Source organism: Thalassophryne amazonica, chromosome 17 (assembly GCF_902500255.1).
Source record: "Thalassophryne amazonica chromosome 17, fThaAma1.1, whole genome shotgun sequence".
In the NCBI taxonomy this organism is placed as follows: Eukaryota; Metazoa; Chordata; class Actinopteri; order Batrachoidiformes; family Batrachoididae; genus Thalassophryne; species Thalassophryne amazonica.
The window spans coordinates 30,787,784-30,807,304 of record NC_047119.1 but is presented as its reverse complement, the minus strand read 5'-3'; the positions used below and the strand labels follow the sequence as shown (position 1 = coordinate 30,807,304).

General features: G+C 40.1%; 1 protein-coding gene and 1 long non-coding RNA gene across 3 annotated transcripts in view; both read right to left on the bottom strand.

The window, feature by feature from the left end:
- Nucleotides 1-226: 226 nt before the first annotated feature.
- On the bottom strand, nt 227-5,033 carry LOC117529891. The gene is made up of 3 exons (XR_004566134.1): nt 4,855-5,033; nt 3,527-3,529; nt 227-237 (listed from the first exon to the last, which is right to left on the bottom strand). It is a non-coding gene; the product is annotated as an uncharacterized LOC117529891 (long non-coding RNA).
- Nucleotides 5,034-7,196: 2,163 nt separating this feature from the next.
- ssh1b (slingshot protein phosphatase 1b) overlaps nt 7,197-19,521 on the bottom strand; it is a 45,796-nt gene continuing 33,471 nt past the window's right edge. For both annotated transcript variants that reach the window (XM_034192784.1, XM_034192783.1), the window contains 11 exons: nt 18,833-18,954; nt 18,686-18,754; nt 18,193-18,258; nt 16,213-16,407; nt 16,035-16,128; nt 14,532-14,660; nt 14,205-14,251; nt 13,692-13,838; nt 10,075-10,275; nt 9,187-9,838; nt 7,197-9,001 (listed from right to left, as the gene is read on the bottom strand). In XM_034192784.1, coding sequence (XP_034048675.1) covers nt 8,375-9,001; nt 9,187-9,838; nt 10,075-10,275; nt 13,692-13,838; nt 14,205-14,251; nt 14,532-14,660; nt 16,035-16,128; nt 16,213-16,407; nt 18,193-18,258; nt 18,686-18,754; nt 18,833-18,954 — 2,349 coding nt within the window. In that variant the 3' untranslated portion in view covers nt 7,197-8,374. The remainder of the gene's footprint in view (nt 9,002-9,186; nt 9,839-10,074; nt 10,276-13,691; nt 13,839-14,204; nt 14,252-14,531; nt 14,661-16,034; nt 16,129-16,212; nt 16,408-18,192; nt 18,259-18,685; nt 18,755-18,832; nt 18,955-19,521) is intronic.

Here is a 19,521-nt window from a genome sequence, read left to right as displayed (position 1 = left end):
TTTGAGATTTTTGCACATTTATTAAAAAACAACCCCCCCCACCCCCCCCACACACACACGCACACACACACACAAAAATCATACGTACGTAAGTATTCACAGCCTTTGCCATGAAGCTCATAATTTAACTCAGGTGCATCCTGTTTCCACTGATCATCCTTGAGATGTTCCTACAGCTTGACTGGAGTCCACCTGGGGTAAATTCAGTTAATTTGATTTGGAAAGGCACACACCTGCCTACATATAAAGTCCCACAGCTGACAGTGCATGTCAGAGCACAAATCAAGCATTAAGTCAAAGGAATTGTTTGTAGACCTCCGAGACAGGGTCGTCTTGAGGCACAAATCTGGGGAAGGGTACTGCTTTGAAGGTCCCAATGAACACAGTGGCCTCCATCATCCGTAAATGGAAGAAGCTTGGATCCACCAGGATCTGAACTTTTTAACTGCTGCCAAATGTGCATCAACAAAGTATTGAACAAAGGGTGTGGATACTCATGTACATGTGAATTCTTAGTTTTTTATTCTTAATAAAATTGCAAATAAATAAATAAATAAATAATAAATAAATCAATCAAAAATAACTTTTTTTATGTTGTCATTATGGGGTGTTGTGAGTAGAATTTTGAGGAAAAAATGAATTCACTCCATTTTGGAATAAGGCTGTAACATAACAAAATGTGGATAAAGTGAAGCGCTGTAAATACTTTCCTGATGCACTGTATGTGCCAAGTTTTATACTGCAAAGAACAATGGCCATTATTGAGTGTGAGGGTACAAACAGCCAAACCATCAACACACGCAGAGAAAAAATATGAAAAGCACGTGATGCTTTATAACACAGCTAAAGCCAACATTAAGGCACTTAAATGCAAAAATTCAAAGCATGACTCCAACTTAGCGCTGCTGTATGGGAATATAGATGACAACAATTGAGTCATGAGATCATCACATGCGCTTCCAGTATGGTTGTCAGTTGTACATGTCAAGAAAAACAACTGCTTAAATTTGAGTTGTTACAGTCCTCTCAGAAGCACCAGAACAACAATGCCAATTACGTAAGTTATTTTTGCTATACACCAAAGACATATGGGTCTGAGATCAAAAGCTGAACATCAGAAGACAGTTTAGAATATCAGTTCAGATGCCTGGCATTTATATGTAGACATGTTAAATGACAAAACATAGCAGATCACTTTTTTGGGGAGGGGGGAAGCAAGTAAATACATTGGAACATAAGACTGACAGGTCTTTTGAGTGAACCAGGGTTGTCCTGTTGGATCGATTGTTTGAACATTAAATTACTAAAGATCTGCTCTTGGTCTTAGCCTTAGTTTTTACCAGTAAAGACCACAGTTGTTGAACACCAAAGAGCTGTTTATGGGAGTAAAACATGGCAGATAGAAGATGAGAAAATATGGAAAAAATCAATGAGGCATTGCACAAACACTGGGCACAGTTAATGCAACAATTTCCAAAACTCTAGAAAAGGAAAGCCACTGGTATACTAACATCATCAAATGGGTTGATCAAGGAAAACAACATTTGATGACAAAAATATTGTAACAACCCCCCACACGAGTCAGTGATATCAGCAATGACCTCTATGGGGCGTCAATGAAGGAATCCCAATCTACTGTTTGAGGAAGACTTCAACAGCAGAAGAATATAGGGGCCGTACCCAGGGGTGCCGAAACGGGGAGAATAGGGGGAAGGATTCTAGGGGCCCATGATTGACAGGAGCCCAGAGTGGCCCCTTATACAATTATTATACTGACAAAATAATATGGGGGGTGGCCCAGTAAGATTTATTTTCATGGGGCCCAAAATCCCTGTTGGCACCCGTATCACAAGATGCAATCCACTTATCAGTAGTAAGAATCAGAATGCCAGATTGGCATTTGCAAAAAAAAAAAAAAAAAAGTACTGAGATGACTCAGTGATTCTTCAGCAAAGTTAAATCAAAGGTTTATCTGTACCAAAGTGATAGAAAGACCAATGTGTAGCGGAAGGAAGGATCTGCTCATGATTCAAAACACAAAAAAACCATCTATGAAACATGGTGGGACATTTCACCTGAAGAACAACAACTGAAAGTGGCTGCTGTAAAAGTAGAAAAAAATTAACAGTTTGGTTATGTCGAAAATTCAGACTTGACACAGTGATTGCAAGCAAGGACATGTGAGCCAAATGTTATTTACTTGAATTACAACCCCTGGCAAAAATTATGGAATCACCGGCCTCAGAGGATGTTCATTCAGTTGTTTAATTTTGTAGAAAAAAAGCAGACCACAGACATGACACAAAACTAAAGTCATTTCAAATGGCAACTTTCTGGCTTTAAGAAACACTATAAGAAATCAAGAAAAAAAGATTGTGGCAGTCAGTAACGGTTACTTTTTTAGACCAAGCAGAGGAAAAAAAATATGGAATCACTCAATTCTGAGGAAAAAATTATGGAATCACCCTGTAAATTTTCATCCCCCAAATTAACACCTGCATCAAATCAGATCTGCTCATTGACATTGACCCTATGGCATGACATTGACCCTATGTGTCTTTTTGCAAGGAATGTTTTTGCAGTTTTTGCTCTATTGCAAGATGCATTATTATCTTGAATAATGATTTCATCATCCCCAAACATCCTTTCAATTGTCCAAAATATCAACATAAACTTGTGCATTTATTGATGATTTAATGACAGCCATCTCCCCAGTGCCTTTACCTGACATGCAGCCCCATATCATCAATGACTGTGGAAATTTACATGTTCTCTTCAGGCAGTCATCTTTATAAATCTCATTGGAAAGGCACCAAACAAAAGTTCCAGCATCATCACCTTGCCCAATGCAGATTCGAGATTCATCACTGAATATGACTTTCATCCAGTCATCCACAGTCCACAATTGCTTTTCCTTAGCCCATTGTAACCTTGTTTTTTTCTGTTTAGGTGTTAATGATGCCTTTCGTTTAGCTTTTCTGTATGTAAATCCCATTTCCTTTAGGCGGTTTCTTACAGTTCGGTCACAGACGTTGACTCCAGTTTCCTCCCATTCGTTCCTCATTTGGTTTTTTTTGTACATTTTTCGATTTTTGAGACATATTGCTTTAAGTTTTCTGTCTTGACGCTTTGATGTCTTCCTTGGTCTACCAGTATGTTTGCCTTTAACAACCTTCCCATGTTGCTTGTATTTGGTCCAGAGTTTAGACACAGCTGATTGTGAACAACCAACATCTTTTGCAACATTGCGTGATGATTTACTCTCTTTTAAGAGTTTGATAATCCTCTCCTTTGTTTCAATTGACATCTCTCGTGTTGGAGCCATGATTCATGTCAGTCCACTTGGTGCAACAGCTCTCCAAGGTGTGTTCACTCCTTTTTAGATGCAGACTAACGAGCAGATCTGATATGATGCAGGTGTTAGTTTTGGGGATGAAAATTTACAGGGTGATTCCATAATTTTTTCCTCAGAATTGAGTGATTCCATATTTTTTTCCTCTGCTTGGTCTAAAAAAGTAACCGTTACTGACTGCCACAATCTTTTTTTTCTTGATTTCTTATAGTGTTTCTTAAAGCCAGAAAGTTGCCATTTGAAATGACTTTAGTTTTGTGTCATGTCTGTGATCTGCTTTTTTCTACAAAATTAAACAACTGAATGAACATCCTCCGAGGCCGGTGATTCCATAATTTTTGCCAGGGGTTGTACAACTGATCTGTTTCATTATTTTTACTCACAAAAAAATGAGTGGTTTGAAACAAAAGGTGCCATGTTCTCATGTTGTTTAACACATTGAGATGTAAATACCAAGAAATAAAAACAAACATTCTAAACTGTATTCCAGATTAATCTATTGATGTCAAACCCAAATGCCATCATTTTATAGAAAAAAATAAATTACTTTGTGTCATTGTTGCAATACCTTTAGAGGGGACTGCATAGTAATCATCTATTTCAAGGCAGACCAGTGTTGTGAATTTTTGTAACATAGCATTTTTTTAAATTACCTTACTGCTGTCAACAACTTGTTCAGTGTGCTTTAAGTTGCATTATGTTCATACAGTAACATGATCGAAATAACAGGAAAAAAGCAAAACCTCATGATTTAAATCTAACCAGTGGAGCAAACCTGCAGCTCCCAGGATGCAGATAACAGAAGAAAAGAACAGAGGATTTGTGGTCTTATCACATATTATTAAAATATATATATAAAAAAAAAAAATCTGCAAAACTCCAACATAATTAAATAATTCTGCAGTCATTCATGCTCCGACTTGTACCTCAGATCTCACATGGGAATACCTTGCATGTGCTTTTCCTGCATACAAAAACGATCAGTCATTTTGGCTCCAGCACACCCAGTGTGCTGTAAACCACACAAAACAAACAACCAGTAAATACCCTGTAGCACAGCAAATTCAGACAGGTGGAAAAATTTTAAGTAAACCACATAAAAATATATTTCAAGTTTACTCTGGACTCATGTCAGAGGAAAATCTAGATCAAAAATGAAGTAATTAACTATCATGTCATTGTGATGTAACGTGATGAGAATTATGATAATTGGGCTGGATTGATCATTGTGTTTATCAGCAAGAAAAAAAAAAAGAACGAATATGCAATTTCACACTAACTGAACTCTCTGATGACAAGATGAAAAACTGCATTTAGAGAAGCATAACAACAGCAGGAAAAATCTGGAGTATTATTGTTAGACGAGCACATTAAGTCATTTCTTTTTAAAATTATAATTTTTTTGCTAATGATAATAATGTCATTTTTTTTCATGTCAGAAGTACACCCACTCTCACTGAAAAGTATTCTGAAACTTTTGATGAGTATCGTGTAAGAATCACAGCAAATTTAAGTCAAAGAAAATAATGAAGTAATTCTTACCTTCATTAAAACTTTTTTTTTTTTTTTGCTTGTATCTAACATGACTTTGTGTTGACTGAAGTGTACCAAAGGATTTGCAATATACTTCTGGAAAATAAATAAAACAGATTAAACTCTCCATCTACTCAGTGCTGTGCAAATGTTTACACACACACACACACACACATATACATATATATATATATATATACATATATATATATATATCCTCTGATATAGTGATTATATTGATACTCCGTATATGATTTATATATAAATATATATTGTAATTTTCTCTGACATATAACTTATATATATATATATATGTGTGTATGTGTGTGTGTGTGTGTGTTTTAGAATCCAATGATGACTAAAAACCACCTCTAAACTGTTTTCAAGTGCACTGAAGATATGTTATGTAATACTGAAAAGTCATGCATCAATAAATTAAGTGCTTTAAGGATGTGATTACATTAATAGAGCAGAACAGAGTGAACCAGTCAAGGTGACAAAACACTCTTTGACCAAAACAGTTCAACATACTTTTGGTCTGAGGTCTCATACTTTACATAAGGCTCACATTTGCTCGTGTTCCTTTCTGGACACATTATCCCGTCATGTCAAATGCTCTTCAGTGATACACAAGCAGCTGCAGCAGGGGAAAATATATCCTGTAAGTGAAGGGATGTGATGAAGCAGCAGTGATGTGCGGAGATATTACTTTCATTAAAATAAATAGATAAATAAATAAAGATGAAAATAAATAATCATTTATAAATATGGTTTATCAACGCCAAAGTGCTAGCTGTAGCTCTTTTAGGAATCTGAACAGAATTACAGAGTTGGATTATCATAACAAGCCATCGCCACAAAACACCGCTGCCTTCAGTGTTGACCAAATCTGTCATGAGAGGACAAAATGGCAGCAGAAAGCTGGGGTACAGACTCATGAAGGACACTATGCCAGAATGTGACATTTTCCCACAGAATGTCACAACCGCTGAAGGCAGCCAGATGTAGTTCGGTACCTGGATGCACATATGTCTCGAAAAGATCAGACCAGATCTTTGCAGTTGCTCAGTTTGAATGTTTTGCAGTATGATGGTTACTGTACCAAACTGTAATTAACGTGGATCCTGTCTTCCATCTGGTGCAAAACACAGCACACCACTAACCTGTGCACCCACGGGTGTGTTGGTTGTGAAGTGATATGTGTGGTCAGGTGCATCACTGGGGCATTGTTACTGTTAGGAAGCAGCCACCAGTTGGGCTGTAGACCAACACACCCCTGGTTTAAAGTTGTGCAGAGTTTTGTACTATGTGGAAGGCATAATATTCAGATATGCCTTACATAGGCGGACTCATGATGTGCATACACTTTTACTTTTACACGCAAAGACGTGAAATGGCACATCAAACTTTATGGTAGTTTTTCATCCCAAGACAGTACTCCCAGAGAATAATGAAGGTGCCTGGTGGGATATGTAGGAAACTGGGTGCTTGGAAGAAGGGATGGAGGATATGCCCTAATACTTCATCTCAGAGATCTGTGGTGGATGACTTCTCCCAGTTCCTCCCTTTCACACTTTGCTCTCCAGAAAAGCTTACTGCTGGGTTTGCTATCTAAAAAGCAGCAACAGGTGACATTCTGAGTAGGTTATTTCATGTTATGCCCAAAACACTTGTCCCAGCAGTGATGTACATGTTTCCGAGTCCGCGGATTTTAAGGTGGAGAGATGCTTGGAAAGAGCTTTTGGAGTCATCCGTTTCCTAGACAGAGGCATCCGTTGATGCCGATATGTATGCAGGAGAATGAAAGTCTAACTTGAGTGTCCTGGTGCTTCCTGTCTTACTAACCAACGATGTAAACCAATGACTTACATTGTTGATGACTTAAGCCAATGATGTCTTTGGTACTAAGACTGTTTAGTGAATCCTTCGGTACCATTGGAATGGCTTTGTGTCAAACAAATGCTACTTGAAACTTGCCAAGAAGAGGCCGACATTTCACCTGTTTCCGCAGATAGATGACTGCTTTCAAAAAGTGGGGATATACCTGTTGCCTAGGAGGTTACTATCCAGGATGCAGGGCGGTTCTGTAGTGTGGTTGATGTGGTGATGCACCGCATTAATGAATGCTCCCTGAACTGACCAAAACACACCATAACTAATTACATATGAGACTCCAAATAACACTTGACACCTCACTATTACACTGAAATATTTTAAATTGTAGTTATATTACAACTTGCATCTTGAAAAACATCTTGGATCCTGTTTTACAAATCTATACAGCCGATGCCTATGTTTTTTTTGTTTGTTTTTAATATAACATTTTCTGTGAAACTGCTGTAGATTAAATATGTGATCGAGCGGTGTGTCCTTTGACTTTTACCTTCATTATATAGGGTTAAAAGCCTAACAAAGTGTTTTGCAAGGGGGAAAAAAGCTATTTTGAGTGTCAATAGTCACAAGTATTGGATTCACTGTTGTAACTGTTGGAAGCTTGAGAGACACAAGATATCACTAACAGCTTCAACTGATGCCTCCCTCAGACAAAGCATGAAACAGTGCATTCCACTGAGTGTTTACATGAAAATGAATGGTTGTATTTGTTTTCCATAGCTTTTATCCAAATTGAACACATTAGTTGGATTAAAGCTGAAAGTGGCTGCCCATCACGCATCACTTGTTGCATTGAGAATTCAAGTTTGAGCTTGGATAAAGCAGCACAACAATATAGCTGCATTACTGAGAGTCCAAATGTGATGAAAGTATCACAATTAAGAACATGACCAAGTAAATGATCACATACAACCAGTTTTCACGCTACGCTCACATTAAGTGTCTTGTAAATAGCAAAGTTATGCGCTTTAGAACATGTGAGTTTGATTCTTTATGGAACCATAATTTATTGTTTATTTTAAAAACAGACAGTAACCAGGTTAGATTAAGGTTATGATTAGAGTTAGGTTGTATTAACGCTGTGGGTTTGGTTCAGGTCTGTGTAGTCTGTCCCATTAGTCATGGGATTGTGTCTGTGAGTATTGGGTAAGATCCTTTATTCACATGCTAGGCCAGGGTGATATTCGTCAGTCATGTGACATTCTGTGGAAATGACAGTGTTCTGCTAGGATGTCCTTCATGAGAGCTAAGAGGAATTCTAGTGATTCAAAAAAAACATACAGATGGGCCTCATCACAGAGTGTGGATGGCAGCATAAACTCCATAGTTTGCTAAACCTTTTGAATATGGGCAAAACAACCAACCTCATCTGAATCTCAATCTTGTGGACGTCCCATCAGGCACAGCGCACACACTGTAAAAGAAGAGACCTGACAGCTTGAGATAAAAAGCTGTTCTGTGAGAGTCCGATCACAGCTTCATTTCTTTGACAACAGCACAGCAGCGGGCATCTAAAAAGTCAGAAATAATCTAGTGATCCTGGCGGCGCCAGTGGAAAGCCTTGTTTTCACTCCAAGCCATGCTCAGGTCACTGCGTTAAGGCAGGGGTCCCACAGGGAGCTGGCCTTCCATGGTCAAGTTTGGCAAATTATCAAGCTGCTCCCCCCTCTGTTGCATCATCTCCAAACTAAATCCTATTCCAAGTGATGGCATTTGCAGCTGAGCGAGTGCCTGCTGCTGGAGCTCCAGTGTACCAACAGATGACTCCATGTGTGGACCGGGTTGTAGCATTAAGACATTAACATTTGCCAAAGTATTGATCTCATTGGCCTGTGGCTCATCTACATCCTCTGTTTCCAGGAAACTAGAATCATGAGAGGTTTCCTCACAGCACATGGGCGAGGACAGTTTGGGATGGATGATTGGGACAGGTGGAATTGGGGCACACGTGGCACAGCAGCAGAGGTGGCCGCAGGGATGGATCAAGTAAGGTGGGACAACCGTCGGGGCTGGCACAGATGGCAGAACTGGATTGGAAGTAAAATTGGTCCCAGGTGGATCTATGCATATAGTGGGGACTGCACAGTGACGAGAGGGGTTAAGGCGGTGGGTGCGTCCTCCTGCTGGACGATCACAGCGCCGCCCTTGTGGTAGACGCAGGCAGTCTTTACAGGATTGATATGAAGGCTTCACTTTCAAAGGGTTTCCTGTGCTACCACTGTCCTAAATGGGTAAAGTTTGAAGAGAATATGTGGTTAAACACAGTGGTGGGTCAACAGTGGCTAGTATAATTATGCTAAGCTTCTGACAGCAACCCAATTTTAAAATAGGCAGTTGAAAGCAAACAGAATGCCTATATAACTATAAATATGATAACACGTGATTAGATAGAGATTGTCTTAACTCACATCAAAGGCTGCAGGGCAGCTGCGCTTGGCAGCTAGGCGGTTGCTGTTGTTGGTGTTGTTGTTGGCCAGTCCTAACCGACTTTCTTCCCCCCTGTTAACCTCCTCACCTGTCTTCTTCCCACCTGAATGTCCAGGTGTTTGAGCCAAAGCTGCCATCTCAGCTTCCTCTTTCTTGGCCTCCTCTTCGTCTTCCTCTTCTAAAGTACTGAACTCGAGCCTCAGCCTCATGTCCTCCAAGGGGTCAAGGCGCCCACAAGTCTGAGCAGCTGTGCCCTCACCTGGCAGAGCTAAGTGAGCCATGGGAAAGCCCTCATCCTCCAGCAAGGCATCTCGTTCCACATCTTCAATCTCAATGAAAACTCTCTCCATCCCCAACAGTGGGGGACCCCGCACCGGGGTGGAGGGCTCGCTGTCCAGGGCGGAGTCAGACAGACGTCTAAAATAGTAGTTGTAGTTTAGACAGTCAAGGGGTTCCATTTCAAGACCAATGCCTCTACAGGGAGATGCCCCACATCCTCCCCAGGCTTCATCCTCCTCCTGGGAGGAGGCTGTAAGACCTGGTGTCTCCTCTCCACTGTGACCAGAAGCTTGTAATTCATCAGACACCTCGTCATCTGTTTCTGGCCTCCACAACTTGTTGTGGCGCTGTTTACTGTTGAGACAAAGATGCTAAATCATCTTCCAGAGAAATATTCTTTTGTACTTTGAGGCAAGTTTTATTTGTTTTAGTAATCTTTTAAGCAAGCAACATTTATTTAACAGGTAACATGGAAAGTAAACCCATATGATTTGCATCTCTAGGGTGCACTACAGTGAAAATAAAAACAGCTGGGTGACAGGTGGGAGCCGAGTGCCTAAGTACCTGAGTGAAGCCGTGAACTTGCTTACCTGGCATCCAGGATGCCTTCATACTCTGCCAGCTGTTTCATGAAACCAGCATTTGGCTGAGCTATGCTCCGTTTCTGCTTGACGGCATTGTAGGCTTTGTCCAGAGACCAGCCGTACTCCTTCATCGCATAGGCAATAACCGTAGAAGCAGACCGGCTCACCCCCATCTTACAGTGCACCAGGCACTTGGAATGATTTTTCCTATCAAAGAAAGAAGAAAAAAAAACCTTGGTCTCTCAGTGACAGGTATTCTCCAATGGTGCAGAAACCACTAGATGAGATGCTGCCAACTCGTGACACATAAGCTTGCCCCAGCTTTCTAACACACACTGTTGTTTGCAGTGAAACAGTGGCAGCAGACTTTCAAACTGTGCAGACGGGCAACGTTTCAACTTCCTGAGGAGGGCATAAAATGATGTAAAATCAAAGACAACAGAGCCCTGAAACCCTTTTTCCCCGCTAACTTTATGCCAACCAAAAGATCAATGAGTGGTAGAGCTGTAACCATTTGCCCCTTCCAACAATTTATGCAGCACTACCATAACCCTAACCAAAACAAAAGATTATTTGCTATTCAGAATCCTATGCTTTTTCCTTTAGTTTCCCTGACTGATCGGATTCTACAGTACTAGAGTCCCTTTTTCAGAGAGTAGAGCCATGAAGAGCTGAAAAAAAAGAAAGGTCACATGACTCATGGTGCCATCTTCGTGGCAAAATACCGTTCGCTGTTAAGCATGGTTTACACATAGACTGTTTTGTCGGCTGGTAGTACGTAGACCGAAGTTCGCGGTAGTTCCGGCTGTTGTGGTGGTGGAAAGGGGCGGAGCATTTCGCCGGCGTTTTGACCACCGTACTAGCTGCAAATACGTGGATAAAACGCCGCTAAATCAGCCGAATAAAGCGGCGTTGTGACGCCGTAGCATCCGGCACACGTCAGGCAACGGGGGTTAATACCCAGTTCTATCCTTTACAATCGCAGGTTAAGACGCGCGTGAGAATGGCGGTGTTCTGCTGCCGCCGATAATGCCCTGTGTGGATTTATCCAGGCAAATCCTGCGTTTCTCCAGGAACTTTTGCATATAGGCACCGCCCCCAGAGTATAATAGGCTGAAGCAGCAGGAATACATGCCTCTGTCACTGCAGGGGGAGGGAGATCATACTCAGCCTTTTCTTCTCCTTTTCCCCTCCTCAACGTGTTGCTCCGTCTCCACCACAGGCCTCCCTCTGCTTCTGAACCAGATCTCTTGGTAAGTCCTTGCCACTGCCAATTTTCTTTTAGGAGGCATACTGGAGCTTCTCTGCAAAAATATCTGGAGCTGGCTGCGAGTGAGAGGCCTGCATGCAGCGCGCTAGCGTTTTTATATTGACCGCCGCCTATCGGCCGTTTGGAACGCCGTTACCGGGAGGTGGCGTTTAGAATGGCGTACTGTCCGGTAGCGCCGCCGTTTTGTCTGCCTCTGTCGCCGGTTAAAACGCCCTTGAGGACGCCGATATGGACTCTATCGCCGTTTTACACGCCACTGATTAGGGATACAATGCCGTCGCCAATTACGGCGGTGTAAACTGCGGCACTACAGGAAGGGGCGGGATAAAACAGCGATTAAAAAGTATCAAACGCCGTTGTTCGCGTTGTCTCTGTCGTCACGCGAATTCTCCGGGAGCGCTGCCGGAATTATTCGACATGTTGAATAATTTTTTCGACGATTCCCAGTAAAGCCGGAACTAAGCCACGCCCCCTAGTGCCAGCGTTAACAACGGCGTGTGATCCTTAAGACGGCTAAAAACTCTTCCGGGATGCTTCCGGGAGCTCTTACCGTCTATGTGTAAACAGGGCTTTAATCTGTCTGCATGTAAATCCAGCTACTTTTTTTTATTTATTTGTTGAAAGGGCTTCATGTGGGATGGAAGCGACTTCATCGTCAAAGCTTTAAGAGGTAAATTTATTGTTCAGTCCCATGTACAGTAAATCTCACCTAAACCGTCATCGTATAAACCAGACATTCGCAGTCATTGGACAAAAAAGTTCCAATGTTTTTGTATTGTTTTCCAGGTAATTAACACCGCATATAATGGATTTTTCGGTCACATCGGATGAAATGTCCTGTCTGATCTCAATGTATTTCCGTTTAAAAACCCCTTGCATGTGGGACCAGAGTCATTTCAGTGATTAAAAGCCCAATCGTTTATTTTTCCTCACACTGTGCTCAGACTCGAACCCGCAGCCTGATGTGCATCTGTTAAACCGGACAGCTCAAAAGGCTGTGATTTCACGCTTTTCTGCTTTCACTCATTCCTCTCATATTTTTACAGTTTTTGCAGTGCACACGCCGATTACATTTCAGGATCACATACGTTTGACAGAACAGTCCGAAAATTTACAACACAGAGTCGGAAAAAGAGGAAATCATACAGCTTACTTTTGAATTGGAGGTGATGACTGTAGAAAAAAAAGCTTGTTGAGGGTCAAATTAATCCATAAAAAAGCATAATCCAGAGAGGGAGAACTTTAAAACTGTCATACACGTCATTGCATGACACGGAGTTACAGAGTTGCAAAAGCATAAATCAGGCTTTAAATTAATTAAATAAATCACCATAAATTATAAATTCATGTAAATTTGATAGCTTAACTATTTTTATATTTATTTTGATAGCACCTGTACCTGGATGTGTTGCTGTATGTGGTTAAATGATAAAAAAAACATTGAAAACATAAAAGGTTCAAAGGTCAGCACAACTGGCCCCAAAATGACACCATGTTCTCAGTTGACGCTACTCTCTGAATGAAAGGACCCCCCCCCCCCCCCCCAGTTTTCATAACTGAGACTCCAGAGACCACCTGAGCAAGGTCATGTTCTTAGATTAGTTCATTCTGGAAAGCTAGTATGACTAAAACATGTCAATTTCAACAGTTCAGTCAGTGTCATATAACACCACTCAAAAAACAGAACCTGGTGTAAATAAGAAACAGTGAAGAGTAACAGCCCCACTTGAAGGAGAGTAGCCTCTATCCTGACCCGTTCTGCATTTTCCAAATTTGTTTGTGTGTCCTGTCAGAAGAGGGGTGGTGGCCAAGTGGTCAATGCACTTGGTTTCAGTTCACAAGGTTCCGGGTTCAAATCCCACCCCTGCCACATTTCTCCATGTAATGTGGAGTTGCGTCAGGAAAGGCATCCGGTGTAAAACCTGTGCCAATTCAACATGCAGATCCACCTTGGATTTGCTGTGGCGATCCCGAGTGCAAACAAGGGAGCAGCCGAAGGAATTTTACTGTCCTGTCAGAAGAGGAATTGTTTTTTTCTGTTGTATGTGTGATTTAACATGTTATATTGTAGATTTACAATTCATATTTACTGTAATTTCCAGAAAATAATCATCACCCCCATAGCCCTAAAATCCTCTGGAGCCGTCACTGTTTGAGAGCACAATGTTGCTGCTCGCTTCTCTTTTTTTTTCTGCACCTCCAGGCATTATACAGCTTTAATATTAAGTCTCCAAACAGTAATTTCACCTTTTAGTCAAACAGCACTTTCCTGATTCTCTAGTGCATGCCAAAAAAAAAAAAAAGATAAATCTAGTTTCATTTCTTGACTCCAGGAAGCTCTTGTCGGACTCACTTGGCTTTGACTATGAAGTTGTAGGTGTCGTTCCAGTGTGCCAGCAGATCGGTCGCATCCTCATCATACACACGCACATTGTGATACTCAAACATTCCTGGAAAGAAGTTATCAATCTCTCTGGTCACATTCAAGATGTAACCGACTCTGCAACCAAAACAGTAACACAGCAGATGATCATTTCCACTCATCTTTTTAAGTTTTTTACCGATCACGTGTAGAAATGATCCACTTCCAGGTCAGAGAGCAGCAGCTAGTTTTACTACTTTTCAAAATGCTGTTTTCAGGCAGTAGTTTTGGTTAAGAATGAAACTAAACTGTAACATTAGAACATTAGACAACCAAATTAATAAAAGAGTAAATGACTGCTTCTGTTCAACCCAGGATTCATTAAATGACAGTTTTAATCAGATCACCGTAACAAGCACAAAATCTAGCTCAGATTGGAGAAAAGAAGCTCGCTATGGACAGACGCAAGTCACATTAATTATAATTTGTCTGCTTTAAACTCACCCACAGTCACGTAGCTCCTCCAGATTGGAGGCGTTCCACTCAGATCCCTAGAGGTAAATATATTAAATTAAAGCACAGTTATACTGTTTAAAGACAGATGTGTTAGAAAACACACACACACACACACACACACACACACACACACACACACACACACACACACACACACACACACACACACACACACACACACACACACACACACACACACACACACACACACACACACACACACACACACTTCTCAATTAGAAACTTAAGAAATTGAATAAATGTTAACATTGTCGCCATCGTAGTAGTATAATAATGCATTTTTGAAGTTCTCACCAAGTATAGATGATCAAAGATAAGTGTTGCCTTGTCCATCTGCCCCAGGATTAAGAGCATCTCGTTGTCAATGAACTCTTTGTACTCTGTCAGACTGCAGCTCATATTCTGCTCAAGCTCATTACGTATCTGAGGACAAACATTAAAAATACATTTTGTCATAAAGCAAAAATCTGAAGTCCTTTGTGCAGGTTAGAAAAAAACTACTCCTAAAACTCAAAAAATTAATACATGAGGGGGTAATACTGACAAATTTGACCAAAAATTGCAACTTTTTTTTTCTGACTTTACTGATCTGCAGGTCTTCCCTGACTAAGGATTTGGGTCATGTAGATTTGATTTTGAGCATTTTTACTTACTTACATACGTTCAATGAGCCGGGATCGACCTGGGGTGTTGTATTTTTGTTGTTAATTCTTGTTTTCTTTATTGAAAAAAAAAAAAGAAAAAAAAATAATATATATATATATATATATATATATATATATATATATATATATATATATATATATATATATATATATATATATATACATACACCATTCACAATGTTTTGCAATAAAAAAAAGAAATTTGGCAAAAAGAAAGAAAAGCAAAGAAACTGCTGATAAGGTCTTTAATAACACGCAATAACTACAGGAATGAAAGCTGCTGTCACTGCCAAAATGATTTATAAGCATTTGGATACAACTCCTCTTCAACTGCTTACTCCAATTAAGGGTCACGAGGGGGTGGAGCCTATCCCAGCAGTCATGAGGTGGGGCGCTCCCTAGACATTTGGCACCCCAGGCAAAATTTTTAATAGCAAAATAATTCATCATGTTATTGTGACGAGCTGGAAACACAAATCGCAAAATCTAAACAAGTATGTTTGTTTGTTTGTCTATGTTTGTCCCGATCCATTGGTGGATCCGGCAAGGAAGTGGGTTTAATGACTTCCGTCATTGTCTCTGTGTTGTTGTGTGTAAAAAATAGCAGCATGCAGAAAAGACAAAAGCTCTAGCTCGGTCTTTGCTGTTCCACACAGCTTGCCACACTATTTTCATCATTATTATTTAATAGGCTTTGTTATATAATTAAACCAATATAGGCAAAATGTATTTTATATTAAAAGGTAAATAGTATTAAGTAGTTTTAGTGTAAGAACAGTGAAAGATGACTTTATTTTTTTTCCTTAATTGTGGCACCCCTTGGATGGACAGCACCCTTAGCAATTGCCTATACTGCCTATAGGCTGGGCCGGCCCATGACCTTCTTGCTGTGAGGCAACAGTGCTAACCACTGTTGCCTCACAGCAAGCAAACTCACATCACTGGTAAAGATCCAGTGTTGTGACTTTTTCTCCACAAAATGAAAAGAACATACATAGGGACGTCTGGGTGGATTTTTCAAGTTCAACGCCCTTAGCTAGCACCGGAGATCCTCGTCTTCAATGGAGGAGGTAAGCCACCGTGCTTAGCTTTTCAATCAGGCACATACTTGAAGTACTGATTTTGCACATACCTCCTTAGAGGTGATGTTCTCCAGATCTTGGAACATCATGATGTTGCGTAGCTTGGCTTTAATAAGACACTCTGTTCTTTCTCGTTCAGTTGGCCTGCACATAACGAGTTGGTACATTAGCGTCGTGTTACTTTACACAACTCCCTATTACAGTATTTTGACAGCACGGGGCTCTCACCGGTCCACAAACATGGCAGGTGAATCAGGCCGTGTGGTCTCCAGGTCGGTCATAGCATTCCACTCATTGATGCAGCTTTGCTCTGAGGAGACGCAGCTCTCGTAGAAAGCCATCCACGTGAGAGCAAGGCCCCCTGGGAAATAGTTGAAGCGGCGCGACACCTCGCAGGCCTTGTGGAGGACCTGCAGGGCGGACCTGCAGAATCACAGATTAAAGATAAAAAACATCACCCACTGGTATCAGGGAAATGTAGAAGTGCAGTGAGAGGAACCTGGGGGGGAAACAAAAACAAAACATGCACTGGTAATTGTGATAACTGACCAGCAGGTGGCATAAGGACAGAACAAGAAGTCAGTGGCGCAATAAGACATTATGGACCAGGGAATTTGAATCAAAACTCAGATTACAAAGTTGCATCAAAAAACAAATCAATTAATATAGGTAGTTTTTTTAATTTTTGGTAGACTGCTACATGTTCTGTTGAAATTTCAGTTTTTTAAAAAAATAATTTATCCATAGAGAGTCAAGCTTCCTCGAGTTATTTTTTTCCCCCTATGCTGAAAGTGAGAATGGTCTTGTTTAGTTTGGGTGTCTATCAGATGAATAACATCTACACTTTTGGGAATTTGCCTATAATTTTATATCTTTGCAGATATGGTTATATGAGCCCACAGCTGAGTGCGACTGTGAGAATGATTTTTTTTTTAATTTATACTTAAAAAGGAAAAAAGCCAGGTTTATTCCAATTTAAGTACAAAAACATACAGACTTCCAATAACTAAGCTGAATTTGCTCAATTTAAAAATAAAAATTCCACGAAAACTGACTATTGTTTTAAATTGTGAGTGATATTCCTTCCAACTCTGACTGGAGATGAAATTAAACACAATAAGCTGAAAACTTATCACAAAGTTCCCACGTTCAAGACACTTGCCTCAAAAATTATTATTATAGTTTTTATAATGAAAGAATTGTACAGATAGCAACATCACCTTAGACAGTGGGAGTGAGGCCGGGAATTCATTTTGGTGGTGGAATTGGTGGTGATGGTAGGGTATGATGCGAAGCATAAGTCATCACATCGCAGTCCTTCAAAGATTTCTGATGTAAATTCACTGAATACGGAGAGTTTCCAAATAGTGAGCCATTTCTTGAATCAACTGATTTAATGTTTCCAAGAATTTTTTTCCACATCAAATTTTCACACGTGAATCGCGTTCTGAAGTAATTACTCATTTGTCATTTCCAGAGTTCTGAAAAGTGAATAATTTTGCCAAGCGCTTGATTAATTTCCTTCAAGCGCTTTAAAATGATGAATCACTTTCTGAAACAATTAACTGACATGTATGTTGATATCATAAATTGGTTCCTGAAGTGCACATTTCATTTAGTGTTTAAAGCTTGTTGGGAAAGTGAATAGTGTTGAATGAACTGTTTTAGTTACCTTTTTGAAAATGGAATCATTTTGCGATGCAACCGGTTAGTGTAATTAAAGATTTATAAATTATGATTCATTGTCTAAAGCTATTGTTTAATATTTTGAGCATTTTGAGAGGATTAATTATTTTGTGAAGCAACTAGTTTGTTTGGTTCATAGTTTCATTCAGTCTTGTTTCTGATATCACTATGCATGAAATATTTTGAGAGGGATGTGAGCCTGATATTACGGTGGCTGACAAGGGCCAAATCCACTGCAATGGCCAAATGCGCTGCAACAAACAAAAACAAATGCATCATCATAAAATGCACTGCAAATAGAGAAATGATGCAAAGCGCAAAACGATGCAAACCAAGAAAACACATGCATCAAATTTGCTGCAGCGCATTTGGCTGTTGCAGTGCGTTTGGCCCTTGTTGGCCACCGTATGATATCCACCCTCTCTCTACAGCTGTGTTGGACACAGCAGACTTTTTTCTATATCTTTATAGAAACACAAACACCACAATCGATTACAAAGCTCAGAAAAAACAACTACTCACCACATGGCCTGCACAGATACAGGCTTGAAGACATGCGAACGCCCTGCTGTGTTCACACTGAAACCACTAGTGAGAAAGAGGAGATCAGAGATTAGGGTCGCCTGGATGGAGAGGTGAAGGTCAAGTGATGTAAACACAGGCTGGATTGGGCTCATTCAAAACACTATTCAGACTGCTAACAGGTGGAACATTCCTCCATCATACAGAAAGGGAAACAATGCCCACAGGTCTGCACGAGTACTTTAATGCTGTACCACTGGTGATCACAAATAGCTGAAATACATATATATGGTTGGTTTCTACCAATGTGGGGCATCTGATCTTGTTTAATTCAAGGAGGATTTGAAAGAAGGAATTTTCTGCACCATCTGGTATACTCAGTTATCACAATGCAGGGTAATATATGTCACAGAATCCAAAGGATGTTGGATTCCTTTGACATCACCTTATTAGACTCATTGATAATTTTAATCAAAACAAAACAGACACTCACCCATCACCGTCTAAATGTATATTCGTATCACTCCACAGCGGTAGCACCATCCCAATAGAGCAACTTTTACTGGTTGATCAGAAAGGTTAAAGAATTAACATTTTCAGAAACATAACATGATTTTGCTGCAGATTAAAGATAAAGTACCTGTCCTTGTCCGTAAAGTCCATTCCCACGACAATGTTTTCTTCTGTGTCTTGGTTTCCATTGGTATAGATGACAACCATGTATCGCACACGTTCTGACCACCCGCTCTCCAACCGTACAGCCTGCAAAACAAAATCAGTGTTTGCATACAAGCTGCAGTTGGGACGTCCAAAAAACAAAGGGGTCAGGGTAAATTTTTAGTGTCAAATTTTTAACACATTGGAAACTGTGCAGAAAAAAAAAATCACGTAAAGTACTACACAAACATTTGTTTTTCTTTGTAAAAATCTACACATACAGTTGTATGTGGTTTGGCACCCTTTATGATTTCCATGATTTTCCTTTGTAAATCATTGGTTGTTTGGATCAGCAATTTCAGTTGAATATATTATGTAGCAGACAAACACAGTGATATTTGAGAAGTGAAATGAAGTTTGTAGGATTTGAAGAAAGTGTGCAATAATTCTTTAAACAAAATTAGGCAGGTGCATAAATTTGGGCACCCCAACAGAAAAAATACATCAATATTTAGTAGATCCTCCTTTTGCAGAAATAACAGCCTCTAAATGCTTCCTATAGCTTCCATTGAGAGTCTGGATTCTGGTTGAAGGTATTTTGGACCATTCTTCTTTACAAAACATCTCAGGTTTGTTGGTTTCCGAGCATGGACAGTCAGCTTAAAATTTTCA